The sequence below is a fragment of the Mangifera indica genome, chromosome 16, assembly GCF_011075055.1.
Source record: "Mangifera indica cultivar Alphonso chromosome 16, CATAS_Mindica_2.1, whole genome shotgun sequence".
Classification (NCBI taxonomy): domain Eukaryota; kingdom Viridiplantae; phylum Streptophyta; class Magnoliopsida; order Sapindales; family Anacardiaceae; genus Mangifera; species Mangifera indica.
Genome location: NC_058152.1, coordinates 4,421,851 through 4,447,428, shown reverse-complemented (window position 1 = coordinate 4,447,428; position 25,578 = coordinate 4,421,851). Strand labels below are relative to the sequence as shown.

At 30.6% G+C, this 25,578-nt stretch overlaps 2 protein-coding genes and 1 long non-coding RNA gene across 6 annotated transcripts; 2 read left to right on the top strand and 1 right to left on the bottom strand.

Moving 5' to 3' along the window:
• The first annotated feature begins 1,624 nt into the window (after positions 1-1,624).
• LOC123199793 lies at positions 1,625-3,182 on the top strand. Its single transcript, XR_006498422.1, has 3 exons — positions 1,625-1,827; positions 2,341-2,523; positions 2,845-3,182. It is a non-coding gene; the product is annotated as an uncharacterized LOC123199793 (long non-coding RNA).
• A 5,541-nt stretch (positions 3,183-8,723) lies between these two features.
• On the top strand, positions 8,724-11,393 carry LOC123199585 (probable E3 ubiquitin-protein ligase EDA40). The gene is made up of 2 exons (XM_044614617.1): positions 8,724-9,207; positions 9,287-11,393. Exons 1-2 carry the CDS (start codon positions 8,860-8,862, stop codon positions 10,976-10,978), a joined length of 2,040 nt encoding a protein of 679 aa, XP_044470552.1. The 5' UTR covers positions 8,724-8,859; the 3' UTR covers positions 10,979-11,393.
• A 2,052-nt stretch (positions 11,394-13,445) lies between these two features.
• On the bottom strand, positions 13,446-20,652 carry LOC123199120 (protein RMD5 homolog). Of its 4 annotated transcripts, XM_044613973.1 has the most exons (4): positions 20,524-20,652; positions 20,226-20,270; positions 18,302-18,398; positions 13,446-14,799 (listed from the first exon to the last, which is right to left on the bottom strand). In XM_044613973.1, the coding sequence occupies exon 4, from the start codon at positions 14,752-14,754 to the stop codon at positions 13,606-13,608; it is 1,149 nt and encodes a 382-aa protein (XP_044469908.1). In that variant the 5' UTR covers positions 14,755-14,799; positions 18,302-18,398; positions 20,226-20,270; positions 20,524-20,652; the 3' UTR covers positions 13,446-13,605. The 4 variants fall into 4 exon arrangements, with proteins under 4 accessions (XP_044469908.1, XP_044469907.1, XP_044469906.1 ...); XM_044613972.1 differs by lacking the exon at positions 18,302-18,398; XM_044613971.1 differs by lacking the exon at positions 20,524-20,652 and having other exon boundaries at positions 20,226-20,493.
• Between the last annotated feature and the right edge of the window lie 4,926 nt (positions 20,653-25,578).

The following is a 25,578-nucleotide window of genomic DNA, read 5'->3' as shown; positions in this document are numbered from 1 at the left end:
TTTAATCGGGTGTCTTCTTTCATTAATAATTTTTTTTTTATGCTGCAGGGATTTTTTCCTCACTTGAATGAAGAAGAAAAGAAAATCGCAGAGAAAAAGAGAGAATCTTTGTATGAGTTATTTCAAGAAGGATATCCTAGAGAAATAGATTATTATTGTAGTATATTTATTTAAATTTTAAAATAAATTTTATATATATATATACACACACGGATTAAAATAAAATTAAAATTTTCAATTTCCCCAAAATTGTCATGGCTAAGTGACGCAGTTAGAAATATTCATAATTTTGAAATTTATAACTCTATTGATTGGAAAGAGAAAAACACAATGCATTGAATAAACAAATTAGCCAATTTTGACTTGACTTCTTGATCTATCTAATGCTTATAATTAAAGGCCCTAGATATTCACAATTTGAGACAAAATGCATAATCCTCTCATAATGCCAACCCATTTTGATTTCAAAACTTTCACTTATATCTAAGAAGAAATTGTGAGGCCATACATTTCGCTCAACTTGGTGATTGAATTTTATATCTAACTATATAATCAAGCTCTTATTCTATCAATCTATCATATGGGTTTGTCTCCTATTATCATGTGAAACATGGCTTTGCCTTTAAAAAATGTCTTATCTCCTTATGAAAAGACTGTTCTGCCCTGATGAATGAACTGTACTAGCCCTCATGGGAACCAAAGAGAAGAGGGCAATTATGTGTTTATTGTAGTCAAACACATATTTTTAAGTCTAAATCGTATTGGGATAGGATCCAACGCTTTAAAATAAGCCAACTAAATTTCTGATGGATAGATAAATGAGGGATGAAGTTGGGTCTTGACCATCTCAAATGTTGTCTATTGGTTGAGCTATAAGAAAGAATAGTATAATCCTTGCATCCATTTTAAGGGAAAACAATTTTATGCGTATCTATTTTAGATGTAAAAATATATATACACTTACGTATGTTATCATATGAATAGGTATTAATTTACAATTAATTTAAAATTACTCAATCATGTGATATCATATATAAATATGTATTTATTGTGTATTTAAAGTAGACACGCGTAAATTTATTGATTAGTGTTTATATATCTAATTGTATATTTAAAATATATATATATATATATATATATATATATATATATATATATATATATATATGCATTTTTTAAACAACACTTAATTAGATATAAAATTCTTTTCACATCAATTTATGTAATTTTTAAAAAATTATAAACTAGATATAAAGATTACAAAACTTTTATTACCATCATTTACCATTGAAAATAATAAATGAAAAGGGAAGTTTTTTTATCTAAATTATTCTTAGAAGGATATTAATTAAAATAACTAATTTTAATGAAGACAATACTAAAATAATCACGACTTCCCTTTATAACCACATAACAATGGGTCTCTAAAAAAAAGACCCCCAAATATAAATTGAATTTTCTGTCGTTTCCCACCATTTTTACTTAATAATTTATAATAATCAACTTTATTTATTTACTTATTGTTTATTTTATTTTCTTTAAAATAATTAATGATTGTTTTTAAGAAAGAAAAGCGTAACCTACATCAAATTCAATTAATATAATTCAGCAGATTCTTAAATATATATATAAAAAAAAGTAGGGGTGGGCAAAAAAATTGGGTGGAGCCAAAACCTTAGGGTACTTGGTGTTGCGATTCCAATTTCTACTCAAAATTAGAATCCCTAGGTTAGGTTTTGATTCTGAAACACAATTTAGGTAGGCTTTGGTATTACCATTATAAGGTCTCAAAAGCTACTGAGATTTATGGACTTTGACACATTATAGGTAAGTTCTAGTTTTATTATTCTTAAAGAATCGAAACCTATTTGAAAATTAGAATTAGAATCAAATTCAGAAAAGCTGATTAGGTATCTTTTTTTTTTTTCAAAATTTCGGTAATCGAATGATATTGTTCTGTGAAAGAGCAAAAGCAAGTTGTTTTGTTACCAAACTTAATAAACCTAACAAATTCCTTAGGTTGTCCTAATTCTATTTTTTCACCCATTTTCCTCCTGAGTCAATTTTCTCTTTACATTGATTTGATTTTCCCTTACTTTTTTTTTTTTTTTCCTTTTCTTTGTAACATACAAAATTCCTCTGCTTTCTTTAAACAAGTTTCTGAATTGGGGTTGATTGCTTTGAAGTTCATCCTTTGATTAATAATTTCTTTTTTGTAAGTTTCTGCAGATGCTTGGATTTCTCAAGTACATAGCACATTGTTTTTATTGGGAACTAACACTTGTTTTGTTGTTTTCAAGTTCCTTTTTCTAATTGGGTTTTTGTTTCTTGCTTTGACAGAGAATCAATTCGTGTATCTATGAGTACAAAACATGTCAAATAGAGGATTAACATTTTACCGAAATGCATAACCCTCCCCTGGGGTTTTCAATGTGTGAGATTATACCAGGAGGCAGCTTGGGTAATAAAATGTTAAGTTTTTAAAATGGGGAGTTTAGGTTTAAGTCTCTTAAACATACCCAGGTAAGATTTTTAACTTATTTGTGTTGGTAATTTTTCCATCAGTTAAATTTTTTTTTTTTTAAATCAGATTTGTATACACTATTTTATGAAAAAATGTCATCATTCAATATTGACTTTCAGTACCTTGTATTGATAAGGTTTCTTATCATCAACTAATGTATACAATTTAAAGTCTAGTTTATACATGAAAGAATTAAGTTACGATCTTATCAATTATATTTAAAATTCAAATTCAAATAATAAATTTTTCAATCCATTACATTGGATATAATATAACAATCACAACTTTATAACGTAAAAAGTTAATATTTTTTATTATAGGTGAGTGACACAGAAAGAATGCCATCGATAACTTTTTTTTTTTGGGAGGAAAGTCCATTAGCAAATCGAGGTGCAAGTTACTCTTCTTGTAATTAGTTGTTTTTCAAGAAGATGTGTTACGGGTTAAAGCTTACCATATTTTTGAAGTACAAAACAAGCATAACTTCAAAGATTTTTTGGCTTTCTCTTTGAATGGGTGCCACATAAAGATTTGAGATCTTTTGTAATGTCTTGTGACTGACTTTTTAGCTGAAATATTTTGTACACTTTGCATGACGCAATTGTCATGTTATTCCACTTCTCCATAAAATTTGATTGGATGTGTCTTATTTATATCACTTGATGATAGACACGTGTTTTAGGGCTAATTTGGACAATCACAATTGATTTTCACTTTGCCTTAATGTGGCTGGCTATAAAAAGAGAACTAGTTTGTTTTAGTTTCTCACATCCTGAGTGTTTATAAGCCTTATGTGGCATGATATTCCTGATAGTTTGCTTTTGTTAGTTCATTGGAGAATCATTCGCTCTGGTTTACGAAACAATGAATTGCTTATGAAGGGATCTCTATAAACCTTAGAACAAAAATAACAGGAAATACGAGCTAGAATTGAAATTTTGACATCTTTTTTGGTTAAGGATTAAAGTTATACATCAAAACATACATTATTATAATTGGAGATTATGAGGCAGAGCATCTTTGATGTTAGTTTTGAATCGAATGCTTCTACAACTTCTCACATGATGAGGCTTTCACTCATTCACATGGAGGTACCAAAAAACTATAAGATGATGGTGAAGTGGGCATAGACAAATGCTAATTCATGTTGAAAAGTGAATGAAATTATGTGTTTTTCTGAGGGAGGAGAGGAAATACAAAATTTTGTCAAATAATGAAAAATGGCTATCTAAAATTCAGGGGAAAGTATATAATTTATACTAAATAATCATGGCCACTTAAATAATAAATAATTAACGAAACATTGATTTTTACCTTTAAAATATACAATTACCATACAATCAAAATTTTCATTAACTGATATCTCTTTAATTATAACACACATAAATAGTATCTACTTTTAAGTTAACGTTAAATTTATTATTTGATTTATGAGGAAACAATTGAATGCAATTGGACTTGGGCACTAACAAATACCATTTCTGTCATAAATTATAATGGTTGTAGTTATCAATTAAACAATGTTTTGAGATATTTTCTCTTATACTTAAGAGTGATAAATCTTAAGTTAATCCACCATATCCTTGATACACTTTTAAATATAGCTAACAATTACTGTATTGAGAATTCTAATAAAAAAAAACTACATTAGGTTGATCAGTGTACAAAACACTTCAATGATCTCAAATCAAAAGATCACATATACCACCATTGATTATTTAATTTGTTCCACAAACATTGGAGTTATCATTTATGTGGAATTCTCTATCAGGTCATTCTAGTGAACATACAATTAACATGCACTCATATGTTTTACTAGATTTTACAAACAATTTTAATAGATGAGATATTTCACTGCGTTTCAGTAAGGTCATCTAACATTATAACAACCTTATTATAATATCCACAAATGAGTATTAAGGTCAATTTTCGACATTTGATGTTAAGTTTAGATTTACGTTAACGAGGGTTAAATAAAAAATTTAATTTAGTCAGAATTTAACAAAATAAGGTGTTGAACAATCATTTCAAGAGTGAACACTCGTTCAATAAGTGTTAGGTGGATGGATCAAATAACGCACCATATCATAGGTGAATTAAGTAGTACACAACTATTCCACTAAGGTGAACATCTGTTTTGATAACTAGAGAATATAGAAGTTCATGATTAAGTCAATTTACTATTTAGTATGCATTGATATTTATCTCTCTTATATTCTTATTTAGTTAATTATTTAAATATTTTTATTCAATGTACATAAAATACTAATTAACTTCCTTAAATTCATTTTATAGAATTGAGTGAATTAACCCAAAAAAAAAAAAAAACAAATGTAAATTGTGATCGATGCAATTCAATTGGAGGACGAGAAGAAAGATAAAAGAAGGTGAGAGTAGGTATTTCTATCATATTTCTATATTTTGTTGTTTGTTTTATAATAGTATTTGTTTCTGTGATTGTTTCCTTGTCTCCTTTGTTTCTATAATTTTTATATTTGCTCTTTTTTTTTTTTTTTTTTTTTTGTATATATTGGATCTTGAAGACACAAATATGTAGAAAAAGATATCGATCAAACTTACAAATATAACATCCAAAAAAACAATATACAATGAATGAATAGATATTATCTCAACCTATAGGTCAAGACAAGATGTAGGCAATACATGGTCTCATCCGAAAATAATAATAAGGAAACATGGATCACTATCTGTCATGACTTCACAATCTCGATCTCTAACATTAAATAACAGTTTTCTATTGTCTTAGAATCATTTCTCATAATTTTAGTAATTACAATCAAAATATAATCACGCTCCAGCTATATCAAGATCACAACAATATCCATCAACTCATATGATTCCACGTTTTACTTGAATAATTAAACATATAATCCTAGTCTCCATTAGTATAAATTCAAGATAGTAGAAAGACCATGAAAGAGGCACTCCTAACATCTTATTAGCACTCAATCATTATAATACTACCTTTTTTCTATTAAGCACTTAGACAATATCACTACTACAGATATAAGTTCTTGGTTTTCGGTAAAATCATCTTAACAATTCAATTATCTCTTGACCTTCTTGCATTTCTTCATCCTCTTACAATGAATACATTGAATTTCATGAGTTTAATATATTATTTGTTGGTGCTAATTTCATCACCAATGGTGAAAACAAGAAAGGATTTGTGAATTGCGAATCTTGATGTGATTATTAATTGGGAGATGAGAAAAGAAGAATAACTATGATATAATGATATTTATTACGTATTTGATGCTAATTTATTTGGTTTTGTTTATCTAAACAGTGTTAAATATTTACCCTAACGCTTTCCGATGTTATAGATTGGCCAAAAGACTTATTATTATCCAAAGTTTGGTGAAATCTCAAACTTCCATTTATTAATTTTTAAAAACTAAAATATTTATCATTATGTTAAAATTTACTATTAATATTAAGGATAAAAATGTTATTTAGATAAAAATATTTAAAAAATTAAAAATTTATTATATTTTTTCTCTTAATTTAATAATTTTTTCTACTCAAAGTTTAAAAAATAAATATTTTTTCTTAGGGTTTTGAAACTATCATCGTCTTCTAACGAAATTCGTCATCTTTATCCTTGGTCTCTCTTTTTCCCTCTCAGATAAATTTACCTATCATTATAATCCCTCCTTTCATGTCTAGTAAAGACAAAAACGCAAAATTGTATACATAAACTAATGATAAAAAATCTCATCAAAGTTTTTTTTCTTCTTCTCAAAAATGAATAAGTTATGTTATCACATAGTTAGATATACCAAATATCGTCATTTACATCATATCCGTTAATCCAATTAATTTATGACAAAAAGAGACTGAAATTTGTATGAAAAGAAGATAACCAAGTAATGATACATGGCAAAAAAAAAAAATTATATGAAATAATTGAAGTTGGCCTTCCATATTCAAAATTGCCGTTATCTTCAGCATCTTTGAAATGACAAGACGTGAAGAATCCCAAGTGCAAATTATTTTTTTATTAAAATTTAGTGGCGAACCAAAATATGTAGCTGGATTTTCCTGGTGCCTTGGATTTGGAATCAATCATATCAAGACATATCCCAAAAATATATAAAATTAGTACGTGATACATGCTTGGAAATGTAGTCACCAGATATAAATAATTATAAATGATTTTGATAATTAACCATGCCGTGCGAGAGAAAATTTTGTTTGATCAAACCATTCGGATTTGATAAGTGATTAGATAGAGATAAGTTTTACGATGAATAATTACACATATCACTTATATGAACCAATTCAAAATGATAAAAACCTTTATATTTAAGGCTAAAAGACTTAATCCTTATCTAAGGTTTGTTGCATTTCAAACTGTATCGGTTAAGTATTAAAAACTCAAACTCGTAGATTGTCAAAATAATAAAATCAATCAGTTTTAAGATAAAATTATTATTTAACTTGAAATATTAAAAAATATAAAACTTTATTTTATTTTCTCCTCTAAAACCTAAAATATAATACTTTCCCCTATTAATAATTTTGAAAGATAAACTTTTCTTCCTTGCTAAGTTTAAAATTTTTCGCCAACCTTCCTTCTCTCCCTGCTCTTCATCGACTTTGGCTCGTCTTCATCTAGATTTGAACGAAGACAAAGAAATGTCACCAACATATACTGATTCGTTTTCATCTTCTTTCTTTAAAGACAAATTGTATCGATTGCCCAAAAAAGATTGGACACAACTCTGGAAAATGTTAACTCTAGTTAGGGGAAAAATTTACTTTTCAAAATTATTAATGAGAGAGATTGTTAGTTTTTAAAATTAAAAAAGGAGAAATCTGATAAAATTTTATTTTTTTTAATATTTCATGTTAAATTATTATTTTATCTCTAAAACTAACTGATTTAATTAGTTTTAACAGTTTACGAATAAAAGTTTAAGTTTTCAATATTTAACAAAATCAATTTGGAGTTTTAATAAACCTTGGATAGAAATAAGCCTTTAAATCTTAATAATATAATAATAGACGTAAATTTTCGGATTATATGAACCAAACTACATTAAAATATCATGCTGTTTCATTATTTTTTGCACTTGAATTCTATGAATGGGCAAATTTTTACACCAACAAATCACATGCATATAAATTTTAGAAAAAAAAAAAGAAATCATAGTTGATCATAATTTGTTCCTGTATATACATTCCGTGGGCATCAGAAACATATAGAATCAACCCAAAATCATATCCAAATTGGAAAATAATCATAAATATAATGTGAACATATGATGTAATTAAACGGCTACTCTATCTATCTTGTTACTGTACATGCATCTACTAAGATAATCAATCTCCATCACACCTTATCATTTTCAGGTCACTCGATTGGACCCATCAACATCACAGTTCCCCTCCACTGCCCACCTCTGGGTTTATAGTCCCACTCAATTGGATTGGGTTGATAAAATTTTTAATTTTATAATTATTATGTTAAATAATTTAAATTTTGTATTTTAATTTGGTATCTGAAAGTTTTAAATCTGAACTCCCTTGTAACTTTTTAAAGATTCTATACTTAGTGACGTTAACTCCTCGGTAAAATAAAAAACAATATTGTTTGTGAAAATAAGACTTAATTTGTATTGTAATGTTTTCATCAGTAATATTATGTGTATAAATAATATGTATAATTTTATATATAAATAATAATAATATATTATCATATAATTAAGTAATTTTAAATAAGAGATTAAACAACACTTAATCATATAATATTATATCATTATTTATATACAAAATCATACTTATTATTTATTAAAATAGTTTTATTATAAAGGAAAGCTAGTGTTTATAAAAAAAATAATATTATATGTATACATTTTTAATATATAATTTAAATATATAAATAATATGTCTTACATGATTAAGTATTATTTTATTTTTAATTTAAAATTATGTAATTACATAGTAATATATTATTTATATATATATATATATATATATATATATATATATATATATATATATACACACACACGTAAAGTGTAATGGTCTTTAATCGGGAGTGGTCGGTGATTGTTTGTATTTACATGAAGTAAAGGGAAATTTTTTATTACTTGATTAAAAAAAGAAAAACCTACAGTTGTCAGTCACTTGTTAATCCCAAGACTGTAACATATCTGGTGTTATTTATATCAATATTCTAACTAAAGAAAAGAGAGAAAGAAAGAAAGAGGAGGTTTAATTTTCCAGTCAAGGCTCTTCTCTTCTGTATGCTTAACCTGTCAAACTCTTCTTTTCTCTAACAGAAAGATTTGCGTACTGTTACGGCAATGGTAACTGGTTGGCGACGAGCTTTTTGTACTTCAATACCTAAAGAGAAACAAACAACGGTGCTGACCGATAAGCAGCACAAGGAACAAAAAGAGCAACAACATTGTAATAGCCAGAGCCCCAGATTGAGTTCTAAATTTGGGTTTTTTTCGAATCCTTCAACTCCTAAATTACACTCTCAGCCAGTTTCCAGCCCCGGCATCAGATGCAAAACCACCGCTACGACTTCGGTTCCCAATAGCCCCAGACTGCAATGCAAAACCTCTACTGATTCTAGTGCAAATCTATCTTCTCCCAAATCTCCCTCCAGCTTCTCTTTTCTTAAAGCCACCCTACGTCTCTCAAAAGTAAGTCTTCTCAAATTCAAACGTATATGTAAACTGTGTTTTTTTCTGTTTATTGATTCTAATGGGTTTTGTTTTGCAGAGTCGATGTGGAATCTGTTTTCAGAGAGTGAAAACTGGACAAGGAACCGCCATTTTCACGGCGGAGTGTTCTCATACATTTCATTTCCCTTGCATAACAAATCAAGTCAACATCAACAACAAGAGCCATCTTTTAATCTGTCCGGTTTGTAACTCTCACTGGAAACAACTCCCTCTTCTTACTCGCCAACACCATCAACCCCTTCACCAACCATCAAAAGCTTTCAAAGTTTATAACGACGACGAGCCTTTGACATCTTCAATCTCTTTATCTCACTTCAATACCATTCTTGAATCCTCCGAAGAAGAAGAATCCAATCAAGAGTTCCAAGGATTCTTTCCCACCATTAATACCTCCACCACCGCCGCTGCCGCTACGTCCAATGTTCATATAGCTTTGTTGCCTGAGGCGGCTGTGGTTACGGTTGGGAGGAGTTATGAAACGTGCGCTATGGTTTTGAAGGTTAAGGCGCCTCCTTGTGCTGGAGCGCGTGCAATAAGACGCGCTCCTATTGATTTAGTGACGGTTTTGGATGTGAGTTTGAGCATGGGAGGGTCCAAGCTTCAGATGATCAAGCGATTCATGCGGTTGGTGATTTCGAATTTAAGCGCATCAGATCGTTTATCCATCGTTGCGTTTTCTACTACTTCGAAAAGATTATTGCCGTTACGGCGTATGACCACAAATGGACGGAGGTCCGCACGGCGAATCGTTGACGCCATTGGTACAACAACGGGTCAAGGAATTACTGTAAGCGACGCGCTGAAAAAAGCGGCCAAAGTGCTCGAGGATCGACGCGAGAGAAATTCCTTCTCTACGATTCTGATTTTGTCACAAAGAAACTCCTCTTCAAATCAGGGCCGTTCATTGCCTGTCGTGTCGTCCACGCGCTTTTCACACTCTGATATCCCTGTACATTCCATTGGATTCAGTGACAACGGCGCGTCAAACCACCCCCCGCATGATGAGGCGTTTTCCAAATTCATTGGCCGATTATTAAGCGTGGAGGTCCAGGATCTGAAGCTCCAACTGAGTTTCATATCCGGATCGGGTCAAGCAGAGATAACGGGTGTTTATTCTCTAACGGGCCGGCCCGCATCTCTCGGATTAGGGTCAATTCCGGTTGGGGATTTATACCCGGAGGAAGAGCGAGAACTGTTAATAGAATTGAAAGTGACCCGTTCATCAATCGGGTCCCACCATGTGTTGACCGTACGGTCTTCTTACAAGGACCCATCTTCAGAAATAATCCGCTACAAGGAGCAATCGATGTTGGCACCTAAACCTCTAGCCGTTAGATCCTCAACTCCCAACATCGCACGGTTAAGGAATCTCCACGTCACCACACGAACTGTTGCTGAATCGAGGAGATTAATCGAGATTAATGACTTGTCGGGAGCTTACCACTTATTGTCTTCAGCTCGAGCATTGTTGATGCGGGAGAGAACCGGCTCGGCTGAGGAGTATGTACTCAGCTTGGAAGCCGAGCTGACCGAGATGCAGAAGCGCAGACAGCAGCAGGTGCAAGGTCATAGGGCGAGAGTGAATGGGCAAACGGCGCAGGAGAAGGCAGAGCCGCAAACGCCGACATCGGCTTGGAGAGCGGCAGAGAGATTGGCTAAAGTGGCTATTAAGAGGAAACATATGAACAGAGTAAGCGATTTGCACGGCTTTGAAAATGCAAGGTTTTAATATTTAAGATTAAAAAATATTTAAATATATAATATTTGTAATGCAGAGGGAAATATAAATATTATTATTATGAATTAGAATAAATAAAATAAAATTTTTGAAGTAAGGGATCGTAAATGGTGAGGAGGGGTAGAGCCTTTCTGCAGAAGGAAACCCTACAAGCCACCTGAAGTTGATTGTAATTATTATTAAATTGATAAAAAAATGATTGAAATTGGTAGGGAATGGAATATGGGGGGGCTGGCGGGGCTGGGGGGGCTTCGTTTGTTTGTTTGTTTGTTTGTTTTTGTACGTATGGCTGGTTTTAATTTCAAAATGAATAAAAGTTTATTAGAATTAAGAGGGACCTTTTGGTACAATTGAAAAGGGCACTTGGAATGAAAGAAATGGGTGAAGAATGATTTGATTGTTTTAACTTTTGTTTTTGTGGGGGTCATGTCATGTTAGATATTTGGACGGTTTCTGCATAAATTAGGGGTGATGATGTAGCACATTTTCCTGAGTGTTTATATATATTTATATAACTTTTTATACAAATATATATATATAATATTTTATTATATAATTAAATATTATTTTATTTTTAATTTAAAATTATTTAAATATTTGATAATATATTTCAAATATATATTTATTTATGTACATAAAATAGATATATATAATTTTATTATATATCTACTTTTATATGTATATATTCTATTTATAGTTATTAATATCTTATTATATTAAGTTTTTAAAATTTTCAAAATATTTTATAATATTTTTTAAATAATAATATATTAATTATAATTTATTTTATTTTATTTTATTGTATGTTATATAATATATAATATAAAATTTGAGTTTTTAAGGTAAGATACGGTGCAATATTCAACCCCTCTGATTCCACTTACCATTATATTCTAACCCCATTATGACAAGAACCCAAACAGCTCCAAACAACGCTCCTTCTGCATAAGGTATACCTTTTTTTGTTCTTTTTGATAAATTTTCTAGAAATTTAAGCTTTAATTACATCGACAAAAGCAATAGTTAATTCCACAATGATGTGTTTAATAATAATAATATCAACTAAAGAGATAGATTTGGGTCAAATGAAACAACAATTCTCTATGTTTAATTTAAAATCATTAAATTATATGATAATATATATTAATATAATTAAATATTATTTTATTTTTAATTCAAAATCATCAAATTACGTGATAACATATATTAAATATATATTTATTTATATATTTAAAATAAATATGTAGAATCTTATTATTATATAAAACCATTAAATGGGTTCTTTTATTTGAAAAAATAATAATAATAAAAATCCAATATTCCTTGTACTGGATAATTGAAAATGCATGAAAAGTTCGATTCCACCAGATAGAAGAATTGTTCTACTTTATTTGTGCATACGTAAGTGTTGTCAAGCGCACTTACTTTTTAATGCCAAAACAAAATCTCATACCCAACATTATGTAAAGCAAATACATGTGTTTTCTGAGATTCATTCCACATATAATATTTTCAAGTAAATTAATTCACACCACGAATTAAGAAATGTGAGCACATCATCAACTTTTGGTTGAATTTTTTTTTTTTTTTTTTTTTTGGGTTTTCTTCCAAAGTGTTGGTCTGCTTGGTGGGGTGGCCATTATTATGTCACCTCTTAAACTGCAACTTTAACAATCAAAGCCCCTGTTCTAAATATAAGGATGAACACTTGTATCATAAATGTTACAGTTGCCTATCAATTCTATATATTTTAGAAACAGATATTTCTGTACCCCCTTTAATTTTATGACTCGTTTTTTCATATTCTAAAAATATCATGTAAAATAATGCCTAACCCATTTGTTTATATTTGTACATTCTGGCCAAATTAATAATCCTAGTAATTTCCTTACAATTAGAAACGTGATCCAATGAAGAAACTTCAAAACTAAGATCATATTGATTAAGTTTAATTTCAAGGAGGAGGACCTCCTTATTATGAAAAAGAGAAAAGAGAAAAACCTAGAGTAACGTGGACCAGATAAATTTATTCCGAACCAAGGAATAAAAAAATTATGGACCACATGCATTATCATGAAGTGAAAATTGATTTAATTTTCCGTTGGCCTGACTTTAATTACACGTTTGGAAAAGGTAAAAATATAGCCTAAAAAAAGGTGACATTAATCTTAAGCTTAAAAAGAGGTTGATGGTAGAGCTAACCTTTTTATTCACTTTTGGGATATTGATGAATTCCTGAAATTGCGCACACTTTTAAGCTTTTAGTGGTATTGAATTGATTACCTTCAATTTGCTGCTTTAACAAAGTGCACATCTCGGAGGAAATTACTCCTTGCCTCCGTTGCTTCATAAATTACTGATCTCCTGCAATTGAAACAACAGGCAGCAATGTCAATTCCACTCTTCTAAAATGAAATATGCATATGCATGCAATGTCGCAGGATAGAAGGAATATGAATTTGCAGAAAAAAATTTCTATATACAACAAATGCATAAATTAAGAGTGTACAACAGACCAACTTGTGTAACCACCAAAATACCACCGGCACCACACAACACAACACCACAAGTGTGTTAATAAACAGAGTACAACAGGTGTTCATATTTGGGTATATTCATTAGAAATACAGCTGAGTACAGTGTGAAGCATCAATATCAGATGGACAGTATGGGCACTTGAAAAGTCTTGAGTTGTTCTTCGACATCTTGTTAATAGACTGCCTGCAAAGCACGTGTCCACATGACATCATCATTGGTGGGTTATCTTCTGTCGATTGCTCCTTTGACACAGGACACACAAATATGGAATGGAACTGGAACTCCTTATCCAATTCCACTGGCACAGGCAACTGCTTCATTGATTGCCACTCTTGCCTCTTCCCTGCCATCACAGTCATAAATTTCAGAAGTGGGGGCAAAGCTTGTACCCCTGCAGCTATCGTCACACTCAATGGGCTTTCATAAGACTGTCCAACGAGATTGCAGAATTGCCTAGTTAGCTCCTCTGCCACTGTAACCCAATTGCTTGGTGATAACAACTGTTGGTTTGGATAACTATCAAGCTTTTTAGCCCAGATAAGGCAGGCCATCAGCTTCTGGATCTCACTGAAATGGTTTGAACCAAAAGGAGCCAGAAAGGCTCTAGCATACTTGAGAGCTTCATCTCTGCTTCCACTTCGTACTATTTCCACAAACTGCAAGCTATGAAGTTTAAGCTGAAGGTCTGACCCATTTTCTTTAAGCTTATCAGAATTTGCAGCAGCCCATTTTATTGCAGGCTCTAGGTTCCGACTCCTCATGGCTTCAAGGATCTGATACATCTCCTGGAAAATGGCTTTCAAAGCAGCAGCACTTTCTGATACCTCGGTCTCACTTATGAAGCAGTCACCAATTTCAAACAATCCCCATCGATAGAAATGATTTGCAATTATTTGGTTAACTGTCTGACTATCAAATTCAACATTCCTGTAGGCCTTGGATATATCTGGATTGAAGGATTTCTCTAAAGCTTTCGTGTACTTGCTCAGTGCTATGTTCAATTCCTTCTGTATGCCTTCCAGTTGACTGAGGGGAGCAAGTTCTTGCAACTTTTTCTTAAGTTCTGTGAGTGCAAACCTATCATCTAGTTGCGAGGATGTTTTTATTGCTTCTGATGCCTTTTCTATTTCTTGGATAAGCTTTTCAATCACTTCTTGGGTTTTAGAACAAGACAGCTTTTGTTTCTTTGTAACACGGTCAAATGCATCCTTAATGTTATTCAGCTCCATCTTTTAGTCCTATTCACTGTTAGAAGGTTGTGTCAATGAATCAACCTGCCAGTAAAATCAGAGGAAAGAGAACTTAGTAAAGTTTTTAGTGGCCAAGAACTTCCAGCTCCAAGCAACACACAAACAAAAACTAATAAAAGCAAAGGACTACAGCCCCAGTTTTACCACATGCAACAGCAGTACTATCACCAACAAAAGAGAAGTCTTGAACTTCAAAATTTAAAAAGTAGCAACTCTCATCTTATCCATTCAAAGAAAACACCATAATAATAAATACAACCAATTCAAACTTTCTTATTTATCATACCATTATAGAAGAGATATGATTAAAAAAGGTGCAAGTCTTTGGCACAATTCAACAATATCATGCACTAAAATAGGAAAGCCTCTCTTTCTCCTTCATTATATTGATTAAAAAATGTAAACTGGTAACCTGTTGGCCCGAAGCTATATTTTAGTTTGAGAAAGCTTTAGAAGAGAAAAAACAACCAAATCACCATAATGCTATTAAAGGCTCCAAATTGTAACTAAACTAGCCGTGAAAATTTGTACAAATTTTGAAGATATTAAGTAGGAATAAAACAAAAACCCAGTTAATAGAGAATCATATTGCCTTGGCGGTATTTTAAGTATGTGATAGATTAATTCAACAAATCTTTAAAAAAAAAATTATTCTTTAACTAATTCTGAAAACCAAAACACTAGTGACATAGCATACCAAATTTTCCAAGTAATATGAAGTTCAACCATATCATCCAAATTGAACAAAATTGCATCATAGTCTTCTCAACAGAATTCCATCAAATAAATGGCTAAAACTTGTTTTTGTAGGTATATGTCTATAATGAAGCCCAAAAATAGTTGCATTATTTAAACATATAGTCATATCATCCAAATTGAATCATCACAACATTCTCAAGAGCAGTCCATCAGATAAACTTAAACTTGCTTTTATAACTAGATCTCTACAATGAAGCCCAACAATAGTAGCATTAACGAATGAAATGCATATTTTCTTTATTTCTAAATTCTTTTTTGCCCAGTTTAAAGCTCACAGAACTCCAAAACCCAGTAAGGAATAGCTACAAGATAACTATCTCTAACAATTCAGGTAAAATTATGTCCTACACATAAAATTTTTTTCCTACCATAATGTAAATTTACAGAAACTGAACAAAAAATTTCGAAACACTTGCTAACAATCCACAGTGCATTAATGAAAATCTCTGGCTGGTTTGTTTATGCAGAAAATGTTTCAAGCCGTGGAAAAAATTTATGGTGCTCATTATATGAATCCTAAAAGAGAATAATTTAATTAGGAAAAACTATAATAGAGAACTGCTATAACTGACATGCTACTTTTAAAGTAATGAAAATTTTATCTTTTGGAAAGTGGAATATGAAAAAGGCAAATGTTGTCCTCCCTCAAGAAATGACAAAAAAAATATACTGATGGAGAATCAGCAAACAGTGAACTTGGCCACAAAATTTCCAGCTCATAATCTTATCTATCCATTTTAATTACCTAAAGATAGATGAAGAAGAAACTCCACCAACAAAAGAATAATGGTGACGTCCAGAGAGATTTGTCCATAAACATCTATTGACAAGACTTAGAATGGTACGTAGCGTCACTCAACTAATCATCTAATGAACTTAAGCAACATGGTGAATACTGATCATTCTTAAATTAGAATCAAATCCCACAGTAATTTAATCCCATTACAGCTAATCAAATACTTTCATGAATCCTGAAATGGCCTAGACAAGAATTAAGAGAGAGTGAAAAGAGAGATGGTAGGGTGGGGGAAGGGGTTGAGGAATTAAAATCAAGCTCTAGATCATAGTTGTTAAAGGTAAGAAGTGTCTAAAAGCGATATAGGTTCCCATTGCTTAAGCGAAAAAAGCGAGGTGAAGGTGTTGCTTTTGGACCAAAAGAGATTTTTAAAAAAAAAAATTAATAAAGTAATCACTCAAATACCAAAACATAATATCATAGATGAAATCTCAAAAGCACAAATAAATATTTATAATAAAACATGAAAGAATATTAAAACTCTTCAATCTACATAAACTTTTATCAAACATGTATTTTAATCGAAATCTAAGTCTTTATCTTCACCATCGAGGTCACATCTTCTTCCTCATCATCAAAATTTTCATCTACAGTTTCATCTATACAAGAGTTCAACCACAATGGAGACTGTAACAATCCCATTTGACAATTGGAATTAACCTACTTAAGAAAACTTGAGACGCAGAAGGCACAAAGCTAATTTCTGCAGTTACAGACTGGTTTTTACACATTTTAATACAGAATAAACATAAACATCACATAATTCAAAGTAACTGTCTTCATCAATTTCGAAAACTGTACTGTCTAGGCCTGCTGGCATAAATCTATGCCAGTTTGTTATATTGGAACCATGGTTTAAACTAGGGCTGGATTCAAGCTACGCTGGCTCAAGCTCAATTTCCAGCTCAGCTCAAACAGGCACGAACTAAGCAGCCATGGTTCTAAGATTTTAGTGAGCTCGAGCCATGAGAGTTGAGCTCAACAATTTTTTTAATTAAAAAAGATTTTTAAAAATTATACTTTCGTATAAAAGAAAATATATTAGGAAATTGAATTGTGATTAGAAGGAAATTGAACTGTGATTGAAAAGAAAGAAGACTTATTTATAATGATTTGAGTTGCTAGAATCAAACACACTTATGTGAGAGAGTTGAAAACTTGAAAGTTGAAACTGAGTTGAAACTTGAATTCTTATTAATAGTGGGTGAAAGAATTTGTTGGAGTGTAGCTTTCTAATGTGGGACTCTTGCACTTTTGAAGTGCATGAATCTTATATTGGAAAGATACACTCCAACAAATTCCTTAAGGACTCAAATTTCAACAAAATTTTAACTTTCAAGCTTTCAACTCTCCCACACAGGTGAGTTTGATTCTAACAACTCAACTTACCCATTATAAATAAGTCTATTCTTCTTCTTTTATTAAAAAACATAATTTTTTTTTTAATTTAATAATTAATAAGTTTAAATTTATCAAACATATATATACAGAGTAATGAGCTAAACCGAGTCTAGCTCGAGCTCAACTCTTTTAAAACTCATTGAGCTTGAGCCTGAGCTCAAGCTTGACTCCCATGAGTTGAACCGAGCTCAAACTTGGCTCGATTCAAATTCAACCCTAGCGTAAAATTTCAACTATTTCTTTGAATACCATAAATTTCTTATTTCTTATAAAATCTAACAGGTACTATTACTAATAAATGATTACAATCACCAAATACTCAAAGTCAAAGGAATAAGATTTATAGCAACTTTTGCATTATATCCAACTGATTTGCCATATAATTTGAAGTCCTATGATGCAAAACAGAGACAACACAATGTAACTAATATGCGAGTTTTATTAATAATTGAATTAATTGAAATTAATTATAAAAGGTTAGGAATATTATTATTTTATAATCTCTATTTGTTAAAGCAAAAGAGAAAGCACTAAAGTCTAATGGCAAGGGTTTCAGAGTTAATACTATACCATAGGGGGTTTCAGAATGTTTGGGAAACCATGAAGGCTTTAAAGTAAACATCCCTTCTTTTCTTCTTTATTTATTTATTCTTCCTTTCTTTCTTCCCTACATCAAATAATATCAATCTATCAGAACAAAAGTTTGTTCTAAAGAAACTATAACTAATACTAAAACAGCCTCCATAGCCTTCACAAGCATAACACTCAAACCATGAAACATCCATGTTCAGTGTCCCGGTAACCTGTGCATGGATATAGTTAGCCTGTCTAGAACATGTTGGCTACTAATTTTAACAATTTTTCTGTTGTTTTTAGTTGTGTGTTTGGTTTGGACTTGATTCATTACCCATTGGGGTTACGGATTTATTATAGTGACTCATAAGACATTAATTTTGCTGATCGCAAGTAAAACTGCTTTTATTTACTATAATAGGGCAACTTTGTTGGTGTCTTTGAATGATTTATATTTTTATCTATGCCTTAGAAATCTTCAGTACAGAGCTAATTATCAAAAAGGCTGTAAATTTCATGAAAAATGATGCTCAGGATATTAAAGAAGTAATAAAGCCATCGGAAATGACTCATACATTCTATTATAAAACTTGACATATTTACATATCCCAAGCAAACACCTTTCAGATATCCATTCTGTTACACGTCTAGTTCCTGGAAATACTGAAATCATCATTTTGCCAGCACCTAAAGAACATAGTGCCTCATTGATCAAGAGAGTAAGTCATCTCAACTTGATAGCATGAACCCCTAACCTAGATGGTGATGCTGAAGACAATCACTGCAAACATTTTTCTCAAACAGTTTACCCATGCTGTTGGATCTCATGCATGCTCAATTGATAGTTCAGTATTAATAGGAGCTTATTGCCTATAACGGACTCTCTTATAGTGTTTGCAAATCATTCATTCAGTAAAATAGTCACAATTTCATTCCCCTTGTGCAAAGGTGTACAATATTGAAATTTCGTGTGAGCTAATTAATGCAACACAAAATATTTGGGCCGATTTGTTTGCCGCACTCAGAATAGATAATATTTGTAATGGAAGAGCCATCCATATAGAGGAGTTTCATCATCCTCATCACTTTATTATTATGAAGATCTTAACTCAACATAAATCAAGATTTTCTAAATTGAAAGAAAATACACAGAATCAAAAATATACTATGATCATATATTTTTCAGTTGGATGATCAATAGTTTAAGTTTAATTCAGTTGCCTTAAATTCACTTTAATTATTTTCAGTTGGCTTTTGATTTCCTTCTTGTTAAGACCTAGCCACCATATTTAGGCTTAGGCTTGAATGTTGTATCATTGAAAGACAAACTAACTAAGAAATAATAAGAACAGTAAATCGTTTTCACCTCTATCTTCCTACATTCTTCTCTTCTAATTCAGCCTCCTCTCAAATTCAATTCTTACCCTAATTTTAATTCACCTAAATTCTCACCCTAGCTTCTATTCTTCTCCATCTAAATTTGAATATTTTTTATTTTAAAATCCTAAACAAATCTTACCTTTAATTAGATTATAATATGGCACAAAACATGCCAATATTTCATTCTAAGTGAAAAATTTCCTTAATCTGGCCTTTCCCCTGTGGAAGTATTAGGAACTTGAAGTATGTTTCCCTTCCTTATCAGCTTAAACTTTTAGGCACCTTAAACATTCAGGTTTAATTTGTTTCAACATAAATTATGCAGTGCAAAAATCAGCATTGATGTTAAAAAATGAAAAAAATTCTCATCAACTCTATAAACTGCTAATATCAACACACATTAATATCAATCAATCTCTTAAAAATACAAACACAAAATGATCCATATTTTAAGAAAATTAAAAGAAAATTGCATGATGAAAAGTATTTAATTCATATTTCAAACCATAAAAACCTTGAAAGAAAAAAGAATCATAATTACCAATCTGAATATAAGTGCGAAGTTGCAGCAAGTTGCCAACTTCACCTGCAAGAGAAATTACACCACTAATCATAATGTTAATCTAATCATATCAAAATCGGGAATCCTAGAAAGATTAACCCGTAGAAAGACACGAGATTCATTGAATAATGTCAAATCTTTGCTAAATAGAGTACTCCAATTACTAAATAAAACGCAAAACTAAGAAGTTAATAAAGGAAAATTTTGCGATGGATCTAGGTTTAGGAAATATGAAAGAGGAAGGAAAGTTGAAAATGAAAAAGAGATTGATACGTACAAACAAGTGTATGTAAAGTTGAGAGAAGCCTAGGTCGGTGGCCTTTCCGTGGAGAATCAGAGCACGCAAGAGAGAGATTGTTTTTGTGTGATATTGCAAAAATGGCCTTTTACAACTTCATTTATACCGTTTTATCCACTGCTTCTCCTTGTATGAGCAGGAATCTAATACGGCTTTCATTCGGGAGAAATGTGCAGCGATGTTTAATCCTGACCCTTCACTGAGTCGGTTGAATTAGTGTGGACCCACTGCAGAGATATTTATGGCTTTAACATTTTTTTTGTAAATTAAAAATTATTTTAGAAAATTAAATAATTAATAATTTTATTTATAAATAAAAATTACTACCTCAAATTAATATAATATAATAAATATATTATATAATATGATATGATATATATTATTTATAAAAATTAATATAATTTTATAAAAAAATAATATAATACAATATATATAATTTTAAATTTTTAAAAATATTTTTAATATTTTTAAAATTAATTATATTTTTTATTATTTTTTAAATATATTATATTATATAATATAATATATGATAAAAAATTAAATTTTTAATATATAATAAAATATAATTTAATTCAACCTCCAAAGTAATAACTTAGAATAATGTTTTATCTATTTTAATCCTTTTTTATGAAGAATCAAAAGGATGGGTTGTAAGTCATGTTCGTTATTTTTTTAATATTATTGAAAAGAGCATGAGCAAAAATTACGGTAATTGGATTATATTTTATATTATGTATTAAAATTTAAAGTTTTTGTATTATATATTAAGTATTATATTATATTGGATGATATAATTTTTAAATAATAAAATAATTAAAAATTTAATTGATATATCATATTACTTAAAATATTTTAAATACTCTTAAAAATTTTAAATTTCTTATATACATTCTTATTATAACACTATTTCTTTTAAAAAATATATAATTTGTATCAATAATATATATCATATCGTAATATATATATTGTATGATACGATATGTTCATTATATCATATTAATTTAATATATTTTATTATATATAATATTTTTTATTTATATTATATCATAAGATATGTCTCATATATCATAGTATACTAATAATTACTATGAAAATAACTTCAAACTAAAATTAAAATCAATTAAATTATTGCCCTAATTTGACCCCTGTAGTTAAGAAAATTTACACAATGTGTCCCGAAATGAACAGGATGCCGTTGAAACTTAAACTAAACCATTATAAAAAGGACAAATATCAAATTGAATTAGGTTTCTTTAAAAATTGCAGAAAACGTAGATTCGAGATGGAGACCTTTTATTATTATATCCCAAGTATACAAAAACTATTCTGCAAGGAAACTTGAGCACCCGGTTTCTTACGAAATACTGTATCTTTCACCTTGACCGAGGCCTCATTCTCGGTCGGGATATTAATTAAAATCGATAAAAAAAAATTTATGTAAATATTTTTAGGCAAACATACAATAATTTTACTTGTATAAGTAAATTTTTTTGTAACTCCAAAAATATCTTTTGACTTATTACGTCATTTTCAACCATTCTGTGTGTGAGATATCAAGAGTCATACAGGGTACGTGAGTGCGTGCGAGTGCATACAGAGTGCGTGGGTCCGTACGAAGTGCGTACAGAGTGCGTGGGTGCGCGCGGAGTGGGCACAGGGTGCGCGCGGAGTGTGCAGGGTGTGTGGGTGCGTGAAGAGTGCGTTAGGGTGCGCAAGTGGACAACTAATGAGTGGGGTACACAGCTCTGGGAAAATGGTGAGCCAACAACTATAAAAAATTGATCAATAATATATTTAAAAATTATTATTACTATTATTTATATATATTATTTACGCACCCACGTACCTTGCACGCACTCATGCATCTTGCACACTCTGCACTCATGCACCTTGTACGCACCCTGCACGCACTCACGCACCTTGTACGCACCCTGCACGCATTCACGCACCTACTCACTCTATATACTATGCACCTTACGCACACATAAGTTGCTGAAAGTGACTAATAAGCAGGGAGAGTATTTTTTGAATTAAAAGTAAATTTATTTATAAAAATAAAACCGCTATACATTTGCCTAAAAAAGTTTATACGAAAAAAATTTTATCGATTTTAATTAATACCTCTTCTCGGCCAGTGTCCCAAATATGTGGATAGAAATCTGAGGGTCGTACGCCCGTTGGCAGATTAATAAGCTTAGATTGTTGAGATTACCACTTGATTTTCTTTTTTTATCTGAAATAGTTTAAATTATTTGCAATTTTAATTAAATTTGTCAATCCTTTTATATTAAAACATGTGTAGAAACTATTAGTAGTGAATCAAATTTGAAAATGAGAGATTTTTGGTGATATTCCTCACCATGTATGATTTGCAATCCCTATATGAATCACATGTGGGCACGAAGATTGAAAATGGAAAGTTTTTTATATTTTTTAACAACGCATGATCCAGATGGTAGGTGATTTAAGACAATTTCCATCATATGGGGGGTTTTAGATGTGCAAATGATGCGTGTTACGAGTATGGTGGGGATTCTTTGGTCATTTTTCATCATACTATAAGGGTTTTAATATTCAACATGTGGGTCACACGTGATAAGTGTTTTTTTATATTTTTTGGCACATTTTTTATTCTATATATATAACATCGTGGAGGTATTTTTGTTATTACCATTGTAAGAAATTTATTGATATTTTTCATTTTATAGGGTAATTAATATTTTCTAGTTTGTACTATTTTATCGGGAGAACAACTAGTTCACCCCTAACTTTTGATGCATTCTCAAACTGTCACCCACGGTAGATAAAAATCTATTTTTCTTACCCATGACTAAACTATCGTTCAATTTTTCAGTACTATTTAAAATATTAAAACTTTAAAATTTTATCATTTCCCCCCTCTAGGTTTTAAAAACTAATAACTAACTCATCCTCAAAGTTTGAAAAATTTAAATTTCACCCCTAGGGTTTGCTTCCTTCTCCAGCCACCACCGACGGCTGACGCATTCGATCGATCTCTCATCTCCGACTATAAAGGACAACCCTTCGTCGCCCAGATCTGGACGACGAAGCGTCGTCCAGATCTGGAAGAACAAACGAAGGACGACGCTTCGTCGTCTCTTCTGGACGACGCGACCAGTGATGAAGGACGGCGAAGCGTCGTCCTTCGTCGTCTGGGTGAAGCGACGAAGAGACCTCTTCATAGCACCACCGCCATCCCACCAGGAGAAGGAGGAGGCCGATGACGATGTCGGAGAAGACGTCGGGAGATGAAGTTGAAGAATGAGGGTGAAATGCTAGTTTTGAAAGTTATGGGGGGCGGTTGTATTTTCAAAAATATGGAAACCCTAGGTTTGGGGGTGAAAATGTTAGTTTTCAAAGTTTAAAAACTTTAGACAAGGTGAAATGTTAGTTTCTAAAACCTAAGGGGGGTGAATGGTAAAACTATCACATCAATTTTGGGATAAATTTTACAGATTAAATTTAGGGGTATTTTTGTCATTTCATCTAATAAGGGTAAAATAGATATTTTACCCTTATACAAATAGATATCATTCATCTTAACGGCTCATGGGTGGAAAAAGTGGATTTTCATCTGTCGTGGGTGGGAGTTTGAGAACGCATCAAAAGTTGGGGGTGAAATAGTCCTTCTCCCTATTTGATCATGTTTTGTTTTTGCAAATGTTTAGTTTTTTTAAATAAAGTATGAAATGTGCATATGTCATAAAAATTAACAGGTTTTTTTTTTATAAAATATCATTGATAGATACTAACAAAAAAACACGAATCCATATTTGGTAATTTGAGATTTTTACCTCAACGCCACTTTATAGCACAGGTCACCACATGAGGTCACTTATATGTGATGACCAAGATTGCATGACTTTGACCTAGGAGGAGTTTCAAATCACCAAATTTTTTTTAATATATTTATTAATATATTAGCTTTTTAACCGGTGAGAAAAAAAGCATAAGTTTTGGTACTAAATAATGTTATGAGTATATATTTTTAATATATAATTTCAATACAAGGGTAATATATCATCATATTATTAAATATTATTTTATCTTTAATTTAAAATTAATCAATGATATAATAATATATAATTTATATACTCAAATTATATATTTTGTACACATAGTTTTATTGTTTGGCATTTGAAAGTTATTTAAAATCTATTATTCTTAGTAGGTTGAGTATATTTATAGAAAACATATAAATTAAGTTATTTTTCAATTCATTGTTTTGTTCATATGGTTTATTTGACGGCCGAAGGACTATTTCCCATTTAAATTTTAGTGTATTCTCAAAAAAATCTGTGATATTTCAAATACTTAAATATATATCCTAAACAAACTTATTTTAGAATTTTTTATAAGAGACAAAGGTAAATTATCATTTTACTACTAAACCCTAAAAATTTATATCATTTTCTCCCTTTGGTTTGAAAAACTAATAATTTTTCCTCATTATTGAGTTTTGAAAAATTCATTTTTTCCCCATTTTTAAGGTTTCATTTCCAGTGGCTCTAGGAATCTGACCGTCGACTAATCTACTCCGCCAAATTGTTGACTCTAAATTGTTTCATCATCCGCTAGTCTTCTCTAACGAAAGACGATGCTTTGTCATTTAGATCTAGACATCCTTTTGTCGAATTTTCAGATGATGTTCCTTTTGTCAATCAAATCGTCATCATTCGAACATTGTTCATTCGTCTGATTAGTTTTCCAAACCTTAGGGGGAATATGGTAACTTTTCAAAATTTAATGTTGGAAGGAATTGTTAATTTTTTAAAGTAAGGGGGAAATGAGTAAACTTTGACATAGGAGAAGAAGAAAGTTTTCAAGTTACCAAATTTTTTTTTATAAATTTATTAATATATTAGCTTCTTTATCAATGAGAAGAAAAAGGCTAAGTTTTGGTTTTGAGTAATGTTATGTTATATATATATATTATATATAATTTAATATATAAATAATATATATATATATTAAATATTATTTATATTTAATTTAAAATAATTAATTATATTA

What these genes read in the sequence shown, in the direction of transcription:
- LOC123199120 (XM_044613973.1), bottom strand. Translation starts at nt 14,754, where the DNA reads ATGGAGCTGAATAACATTAAGGATGCATTTGACCGTGTTACAAAGAAA.
- LOC123199585 (XM_044614617.1), top strand. Translation starts at nt 8,860, where the DNA reads ATGGTAACTGGTTGGCGACGAGCTTTTTGTACTTCAATACCTAAAGAG. An exon ending in CCACCCTACGTCTCTCAAAA is followed by an intron (nt 9,208 to 9,286) that starts GTAAGTCTTCTC and finishes TTTGTTTTGCAG; the next exon opens with AGTCGATGTGGAATCTGTTT.